At 32.7% G+C, this 9,537-nt stretch overlaps 2 protein-coding genes across 2 annotated transcripts in view; one reads left to right on the top strand and one right to left on the bottom strand.

The window, feature by feature from the left end:
* The window catches only part of LOC101490304 (putative pentatricopeptide repeat-containing protein At3g23330), a 2,435-nt gene extending 920 nt beyond the window's left edge, over window positions 1–1,515 (top strand). The window contains exon 2 of the mRNA XM_004503284.4: window positions 1–1,515. Coding sequence (XP_004503341.1) covers window positions 1–1,367 — 1,367 coding nt within the window. The 3' untranslated portion in view covers window positions 1,368–1,515.
* Window positions 1,516–2,214: 699 nt separating this feature from the next.
* LOC101489971 (alpha,alpha-trehalose-phosphate synthase [UDP-forming] 6) lies at window positions 2,215–5,915 on the bottom strand. Its single transcript, XM_004503283.4, has 3 exons — window positions 3,774–5,915; window positions 3,413–3,686; window positions 2,215–2,699 (listed from the first exon to the last, which is right to left on the bottom strand). Exons 1-3 carry the CDS (start codon window positions 5,774–5,776, stop codon window positions 2,412–2,414), a joined length of 2,565 nt encoding a protein of 854 aa, XP_004503340.1. The 5' UTR covers window positions 5,777–5,915; the 3' UTR covers window positions 2,215–2,411.
* Between the last annotated feature and the right edge of the window lie 3,622 nt (window positions 5,916–9,537).

Here is a 9,537-nt window from a genome sequence, read left to right as displayed (position 1 = left end):
GGAAAGAGATTCATGGTTATGCTTTAAGACATGGGTTTGATGGGGATGTTTTCATTGGAAGTAGTTTGGTTGATATGTATGCAAAGTGTAATAGACTGGAACATTCGATCGAAGTTTTTCGCCTCTTGCCGCGAAAAGATGCGATTTCTTGGAACTCTATCATTGCTGGTTGTGTGCAGAATGGTGAATTTGATCGAGGGCTTGGATTCTTCCGTCGCATGTTGAAGGAAAATGTGAGACCTATGCATGTTTCTTTTTCGAGTGTTATACCTGCTTGTGCTCATTTGACTGCTATGAGTTTGGGGAAGCAGCTTCATGGATGTATAACTAGACTTGGTTTTGATGATAATGAGTTTATAGCTAGCTCCCTTGTGGACATGTATGCAAAATGCGGCAACATTAAGATGGCTAGATATGTTTTTGATAGAATAGGGAAGCGTGATACTGTGTCGTGGACTGCCATCATTATGGGATGTGCCATGCATGGGCATGCCCTCGATGCAGTTTCCTTGTTTGAGAACATGTTGGAGGATGGAATAAGGCCCTGCTATGTGGCATTCATGGCTGTTTTAACTGCGTGTAGTCATGCCGGGCTGGTAGATGAAGGTTGGAGATATTTTAACACTATGGAGAGGGAATTTGGAATTGCTCCTGGTTTGGAGCACTATGCTGCTGTTGCTGACCTGCTTGGTAGAGCTGGAAGATTGGAGGAAGCTTATGATTTCATTTCTAACATGGGAGTACAAGCCACCGGGAGTGTGTGGTCAACACTGTTGGCTGCTTGCAGAGCTCATAAGAGTGTTGAATTAGCTGAAAAGGTTGTTGACAAGTTACTTTTGATTGACCCCGAAAACATGGGGGCTTATGTTTTAATGTCAAACATCTATTCAGCTGCACGAAGATGGAAAGATGCTGCAAGATTGAGAATACACATGAGGAAAAAAGGTTTGAAGAAGATCCCTGCATGCAGCTGGATTGAGGTTGGAAAAGAAGTGCATACTTTTATGGCAGGAGATAAATCACATCCTTATTATGACAAAATAAACGAGGCATTGAATGTTTTGTTGGAACAGATGGAGAAAGAAGGTTATGTCCTTGACACAAATGAGGTGCTCCATGATGTTGATGAGGATCATAAACGCGACATGTTACACAACCACAGTGAGAGACTTGCCATAGCATTTGGCATCATTAGCACTACAGCTGGTACAACCATCCGCATAATAAAGAATATTCGGGTGTGTGCTGACTGCCACACTGCAATTAAATTTATTTCGAAGATTGTTGGAAGGGAAATCGTTGTGAGGGATAATAGTCGATTTCACCATTTCAAGAACGGGTCTTGTTCATGTGGTGATTATTGGTGAAGTAATAGTTATCATTAGAAATCCTGTGTTTTTAGCCCATGTTTGCTTTTGCGGTCATGCAACGCCACCGTGTGTTGAATTGAAAGCTTCTCTCTCGTCGTTCCTTGGGACCTGAAAAAAGGGTAAACTGCCGCGAAACCAAACATCTCCTTAGACCTAGCCACTGGGTTGTCAGTGATAATGGAGCATGTCAATACTAACTGAGAGGTGGGTTAAGAAAGCAAAGAATCTGAAGCCATGACTAAATAAGGGTTAGGATCCTGGTTACACTTGGTGGATCAGCAATCACACATTTCTCTGGGCGGATGCAGGTTTAAGGGTCATTGTTGTGACAGAAGGAAACTTGAAATACCTTCTCTCATGGTTATTTGGATCTATGATCTTCCACAAGTTATTCCCTGGTAGATTTTTTTAGGACTAAAAACGGCACCCTAACAGTGGTTAAACTATTTGATGTCCTATGAAGGATAAGATGTTTTGCAAGATCAGCCTAGACTGGTTATAATGGATTTATACAGAATCACATATTTTGAATCTTTGAATAATTTTTAATTCCCTTATAATCTTAAGCCCCTTGTATAATTAACTCTTATCCTTTCAGCTTTCATTGGTTCCTGATCTGTATGACCAAACTCTGCTATATATACATGCTGTAACTCATTATTCAAATATATAAATCATTTCAATAGTAAACATTTATACATACAACGTGATGTTTTATTTGGACCCTTCACATTCTTTAGAAGGTCCAATATCTCCTTTGTCTTATTTTGCGCCTAAGGAATAATGGACACGGTCAGTTCAATTCCCAACCAGTGTCATGTGGATTAAGGTAGGCAAAGCAGGGTTCACAATGAGAAATATATTTACAAATTTTCCAGAGACAAATTCACAAAGTTGAGCCAATATAGAACCCAATAACAACTATAATAATTTACAGGGAATATCCAAGGAAAAAGGATCATGTATGGAGAGAACAACTGAGCCTACATTTAAGACAGAAAGTAACATCATTTCACATTTTCACCATTATCTTTCACATGCCTAAAATAAAACTAATTGGTCTGAAACATAGGCTAAACCCTGCACCATTCTCACTATATCGGTAGTATCATCGAGATAGTACTTGGCCTTACTTGGCTTTCGACCAACAGTGCATGCAAATACTTCAGCCCTGGGTGCCATTGAAGGACCAGCCATTGAACTGGTGATTACCTCAAACATGTCTTCATCAGATCGGTCATCGCCTATACACAAAACAAAATCAGGTGACATTCCCTTTCCTTGCATGGTTGAAAGTAGGCGTTTAGCCACAAGCCCCTTGTTCACACCCTGCATGTGTACATATGTATGTATTAGAGGCTGTAAGACTATAAATTGTTAGTTAATATATCCAAGCTTGTCATTTTTCAAACAGGAAAGAAGATTAAAAAAGAATGCATTTTAACTCTAATTCACTACTTATGAGGTCTTTTCCTTAAGTTTCCTTTATATTCTTTCACTAAATCTATTCACAGAAAAGAAAAAAATTGTCAAAGTAGCTAGTAATGTTGTTGAACATATAACTCAAATTAGATTAACTACAATCCCATGTGGGTTTGGACTAGGGGACGTTAAAATATACAACTTAAGGAGGTGCTTATTCAATAAGTGTTTATGTACAAGTTTATATATAAGTAGTTTCTATAATCAAACTTCAAACTCTGCATAAGCTGAAAACAGCTTATTGGTTCGTAAGCTATTTTTGTAAGTTCTTTCAAAACATTTATGCGAGTCCCAGTGTCATATGATAAGCTTAAACAAGCTCTTCCAAATGCCCCCTAAGTACAGGGTTTTCTTCTATCAATAAATTTTCACACATCCACTTTTCCCTTGAAATTATATTAATCAACAACTTCACTACACACTCAAAACCAACTGAACTTTATATTTGTACCAAAAAATATTTCCCAAATGTACAAGATTTTTAAGTATAGCAGAATCCAATAGACTTTTATGAATTCATCACTAGACACTACAACTCATTCCACAAATGTTATACGCACCTGTGGTTTAACCTCCACATTATTCAGGCCACTCTTCACTGTTACTGGTTCATTTGTAAGCACACTTTCAAGATGATTAAGAAGTTCTTTAGCTTGGCATGACCCAAAATCTGGATCAGCATCCTCATAGCACCAAACAAGCGCCGTCTCCTTATCTTCAATTGTGGATCCATCAGTTGTTTCAGTATAAAGTTTCATCACAGGCTCTGCAATTTGTTTCCAACTGGAGTCCGTTACAGGTACACATGTTTCCCATTCTGCGTCGCGCTTCAGTCTGAAAACATACATGCCAACCATAAGTTACAGTCTAACAGAAGTACCAAACCATAAAGTTCATAAGCTCAGGATTTTTATTTTTTACCTTAAAAAGTAACCATGTTCGGCGGCAATTCCAAGATTTTCACAAGGAGAAAACCATTCAGAAAGCGTCTTTCGGCTTTTCGCACTGACTAGAAACACCATGTTCTTCTCATCTCTACACAAACTATTAAGCATTTTAATGAAATTACTGGTTGGACTTTTATCAATGGAAGCCTGAGGCATTAGTGTACCATCATAATCTAGTAGTATCGCCCTAGTTTTTGTCCGCTTGTAAGCCGAAACTATGTGCTCCATTGAGAGCTTTCTGAAGTTTGGATCAAGTGCTACAACTCTAAAACTCAATCCAAAACCAATTCCCCACCACCTTCTCCTTACATGATCACTACAAGTCCTTTCCAAATCTTGCAAGAAGCTACGAGCCCAGTAACCCACATCATGAGTACTAACATATCTGTAATGCTTCTCATGTCTAAGCTGTTTCTCTGAATCAGCCATTTCCAAAGCCAAATCCATTGCATCTGCTACTGCATCAATGTTCCATGGATTCACTCTAATAGCTCCACTTAAAGATGGTGAACAACCAATAAACTCAGACACAACCAACATGCTTTTCTTAGAGGATGAACTTATTCCCAAAACTTTGTCCAATTTTTCGGTCCCTTGACGACTTATTATATATTCATAAGGTATGAGATTCATTCCATCTCTAACTGCAGTCACTAAACAACACTCAGCAACAACATAATAAGCAACTTTCTCGTAAAACCTTAATGGCTCCTCAATCAAAACAACAGGATCATAACCCGGCTTTCCAAATGATTCGTTAATCCGCTTAGCTGTCGCCTTCGTCTCGGCTTGCACTTCCTTCACATCTTTCCCTCTTCCTCTAGCAGGATTTGCTATCTGAACCAATACAACTTTTCCATGCCACTCAGGGTGCTGAATAAGAAGCTGCTCCATGGCCAATAGCTTCAAACTTATCCCTTTAAAGATATCCATGTCATCCACACCAAGTAACATTATCTTTCCTTTATCAACAAACTGTGTAATGAGCTCAGAAACTTTCTCTTCAGTCTTTGATAAACTTAGAACTGATTGAAGCTGACCCATGTGTATGCCAACAGGTAGAATTTTGATACTAACTGTCCTACCATAATATTCAATTCCAATATAACCCCTTTTGGATTCATAGGTAAGACCAAGCATCCTACTACAACAAGAAAGAAAATGTCTTGCATAATCAAAAGTGTGGAAACCAATCAAATCAGAATTCAAAAGGGCTCTTAAAAGCTCTTCTCTAATAGGCAGTGTCTTGTAAATTTCTGATGAAGGGAAAGGACTATGGAGAAAGAAACCAAGTTTCACTCTATTAAACCTTTTTCTCAAGAAAGTTGGTAACACCATGAGATGATAATCATGTATCCAAACATAATCATCTTCAGGGTTAATCACTTCCATAATCCTGTCAGCAAAGATCTTATTGACTGATACATAAGCCTGCCAAAGTGACCTATTGAACCTTCCACCTAAATCTGGTGACAAAGGCAACATGTAATGGAACAGTGGCCATAACTGTTGCTTACAAAAACCATGATAATACCTTGTAAAAAGTTCAGGTGGTAGAAAAGTTGGTACACATTTGAAAGTCTCAAGAAGTATCTGTGAAACCTCATCTTGTTCATTTGGATGAACATCTTCTTTGAGACAACCAACATAAATAACCTCAACATCATCATCACCTAACCCATCTTTCAGTTGAAGTAAAAGTGAATTCTCATCCCAACTGAAAAACCAATTCTTGTTACCATCTTGTTTCCTATGAGCCTTTATAGGAAGCTGATTTGCAACTATTATGATCCTTTCTCTTTGGACAGATGAAGAAGAAGGGTCAGAACAAATACTCTCCAAAGGGTCATCATCATCAACATCAGATATCAATCCAGCAACAGTCATAATCCTAGGAATTCTTCTGTTCATGTGTTCAAAAGATGGAGATTCACCAGAAGCCAGCTCAAGTAGATTTGAATAAGATCTTGACACCATTTTTATCACTCCCTCAAAGTTTCACCAAATCAACACAACAAAAATAAAAACTTGTTATTAAAAAACAATGCTTTGAAACAGTACATTACACACCCACATAGCAGAAAAGTCCAAGTTTGCAACTGGCACCGTTCATATCACAAAAGTTCCAAAATTTCAAAGAAAAAAGAGTGTGAGGTGACAAAAAGAAAATATTTTGAGATATGGGTCAGATAAAAAATTAGAAAACATGAAAATGGAAAGAGGTGAGAGAAATATTGGATAAGAAGCAATAGAAGAGAGAGAGAGAGAGAGAGTGAAAAAGTTGGATAAGAAGGAAAATTAAAATTTTGTTTGTAGATAAGGTTAGAGAGAGAAGTGGGTGGAAACAGTGAATGAATGAATAAAAACATACAAAGATAGGAAGAAAAAAAAAAGAACAGATTGGAAACAGCTAAGACAAGAAACAGCAACCAAACAATAGAATGCAGAGATTGTTGTCATGAATGGACCCAACTTGTTTAAATCAGGAGCATACAGATTTAAGAGGTGATAGGAAATAAATAAATAAATAAAAGTTTAAATATATATATATATATATATATATTTAAATTAAGTTTGCAAACTTTTAATTATTGTAAAAATTATTTAGTGCTTTTTAATCTTAAAATTAAACAAAACATATCATCCACTATTATCAATATAATAATAACGGTATGTATCAGTTATACTTTTTATTATTATAAATATATTATATTTATTTATTTATTTATTTAAAATTTGATTATTTGAAATTAATTTATATAATATATTTATTTTAATTTCTGTACAACTTATTTTAGATGAATTAAAAATCAAATATTCTATCCATTACAAGAATCAATTTTATTATAAATAAAATTTTAATAACTAAACAATATTAATCAAAAGTAAAAAAGCTATATTATGAAAACTAAAAGAAAGCTATATTTACCGAGAATAAATATACATATTTAAAATTAAATAACCCAAATCGAATTCAGGAACAACAAGTTTTGTTTAATTGGAAGAAAAAAAAGATTGGAATTATATTATGTAGTTAAGTTTGTGAGTGATTTGATGACAATAGGAAGGCAGCCCCGCACAAGTTGTGTCTCTCCACTGACCTGACACGGCATGCAATGCAATTATGCAATGCAACTCTCTCTCTCTCTCTCTCTCTCTCTCTCTCTCTCTCTCTCTCTCTCTCTCTCTCTCTCTCTCTCTCATCATTTTTTCTCTTTTTCTAAGGTCAACACCTAAGTATGGATTTTATTAATATTATTATTTTAGTTTAAGATTTTATAGTTATCACTTTTATATAATCACATTCACTCATTAGCACGATTTTGTCAAAATAAAAACAGAAGATATATCACACTGGTAGGTTTTTCGGAGAATAAAAAAATATCGGTTCACAGAAAAATGGAACTCGAAGAAGTATTTATAGTTTTAAAAATTCATGCAAAAGACTACTTCAAAAACCTAGAAAATAAGTCAAAATAAAATTATTTAGCCCTTAAATTTTTGTATTTTTTTCAGTTATATTCTCTTTTTTACCACTCAATATTTTCTTAAAAACAAAAAAAGTAACTAAAGGTAGGAAGATGTCAATAACATTTTTTAATTGGTTTAATTATTTCAAATAATTATTTTTTTAATTAAAAAAAATTAATTCATATCATCTTCAAAATCATCAGCCTCAGTGCAACTCCTCTTGCAGTTGATATAGTTATGCGTTTTTCACTCATAATATGTATTACTTATATATATGAAAATTTTGAACCGAATTTAATTTTTCTTTAGTAAATATTATCTCTTTAGAATTTGACTACCTTGGAGTTGAATTTCTGACCCCGCACTTATTACAATTTACAAGGTGGTCAATATATAAAATAAATAGAAAATTATATATATTTAATAATAAATAAAAGAATAAACAATGTTTTGAGACTTTTTTTTTTTTTTGACAGGGTTGAGGCTTAACGTTTGCACACTTTAAAAAATCTGACATTATAGTTTTAGAGAATTAAAAAATATTAAAATGATCTAGTACAAAAGAGTGAGATAGTATAAAATATATTAATAAAGAAAAGATAATATAAAATATGAGGCTAAACAATAAAGTAGATAACGTGCGATTAAAGTTTTACCAGATAAGATAAGATTATATATACCATTAATTATTTTAGACTAAAAAAATGTTTTAGTCTCTAAAATTTTATGATAGCGTGATTTTGGTTTTTGATTTAATAAAATATTTAAACTAGCCTTTAAATTATTAAAATAGTATATGAAATATATAATTTATTATTATAAAAATATCTAAAAGATATAATTTATCATTAAAATATTTTATGATCGTTATAAAGTTATAAACTAAATTGACCGTCATTTTAATGATTCGGTAATTAATTTGAGTATTTTGCTAAGTTAGAGACTAAAATGAGAGAGTTTTATACTTTCAAAGACTAAAGTGATGGTTTATCTATCAATTTTATCAAAATCCGATTGTAACCTTACATGTATATTATGTGATATTTAATAGATTAGACTCCTCTAAAGTGAATTTAAAATGTGTAACTCACATTAAAGAATAAAATAAATAATATCAATTATTAACGATAAAATTAATAGTTGATATTATGTACACATACATAATCAATCATAAATAACAGTTATAATATCAATTATTAATTTATTTATTTTATCAACTTCTCATTTTATTCATATTAAAATATACTTTTAAGGACAGTATTTTTTTACAAAATTTCATGATATGATATAGCATGTAGCTATTGGAAAGTATCTCATACAAATCACATTCACAAATATACTTATATAGTCAAATATACCCAATTCGAAGATGTGGTATTTGATAAATACGGAAGATCGTGAATCTACATATGTAACTATTGTTTGTTGTTGCTAATTAGTATCTTGCAATGAAGAGACACCACACTTGTAACTTGAGTTATGCTCTACCAATCAATAAATGAGTTTTGACACACTTTCTTCTTCTTATGTTATTTATTATGTGATAATTTTGATCGGCACATTCATTTATCTATTTTTGTTGTTATGAAGGATTTGGTTTATCGATTTAAAAATAATTTATACAATAAGATTACAAATCAGCACTTACATATCACTTCCTTTTACAATCCACTAAAAAGATATTTCACCAATAAAAAAGTTAGATATAATTTATTAAATAAATAAATGATCGACTTATCTCGTTACAAAGAAGTGACATGGTAATTAAATTAGCATTGACCCAATAAGGAGCATAAGCATGCAAAACATCTTTATCTAAATGATTAACCGGCTGTTGATGAAACTACCCCTTGTCTCATTCTTTATTTTGGGTGTGTGTGGGGCTCACATCTTTGATTTTAAAGATGAAATATATTTATTTACTACAATAATATATTATTTTTTGTAAATTTCAAAGATATTTCAAAAGTTATTTTAGAGTGAAAAAATATTTTAGATAAAATGCGTTTATATTTTTGAATGAAAAATTATTTAAATAAAAATATTATTAATAATAATAGTTTTGATTTGTTATCTCTTTTATTATCACCTTATTTATAATTTTCTCATAATAAATTCATGTTTTTCTCATAATAAATTAAACACTCTCCTTGATTATATATTTATAAAAAAAAAATATGAAAAACTCTACATTTTTCTCCTTTTTCTTTAGTTTTTTAAGTTTTACACGAGTGTCATCTTATTAGTCTTTGAGATAATGAATTATT

The sequence above is a fragment of the Cicer arietinum genome, chromosome 6 (genome assembly GCF_000331145.2).
Source record: "Cicer arietinum cultivar CDC Frontier isolate Library 1 chromosome 6, Cicar.CDCFrontier_v2.0, whole genome shotgun sequence".
NCBI lineage: Eukaryota > Viridiplantae > Streptophyta > Magnoliopsida > Fabales > Fabaceae > Cicer > Cicer arietinum.
Note: the sequence above shows the minus strand (reverse complement) of the source record. Positions and strands in the feature narration are given on the sequence as shown.

Bases quoted from the DNA above. Each gene is read 5' to 3' on its own strand.
- LOC101489971 (XM_004503283.4), bottom strand. From the start codon at position 5,776: ATGGTGTCAAGATCTTATTCAAATCTACTTGAGCTGGCTTCTGGTGAA. The intron at 3,687-3,773 runs GTAAAAAATAAA...GTATGTTTTCAG, and splicing joins GAACATGGTTACTTTTTAAG to ACTGAAGCGCGACGCAGAAT. The intron at 2,700-3,412 runs GTGCGTATAACA...GTACACATGCAG, and splicing joins ATGTGGAGGTTAAACCACAG to GGTGTGAACAAGGGGCTTGT.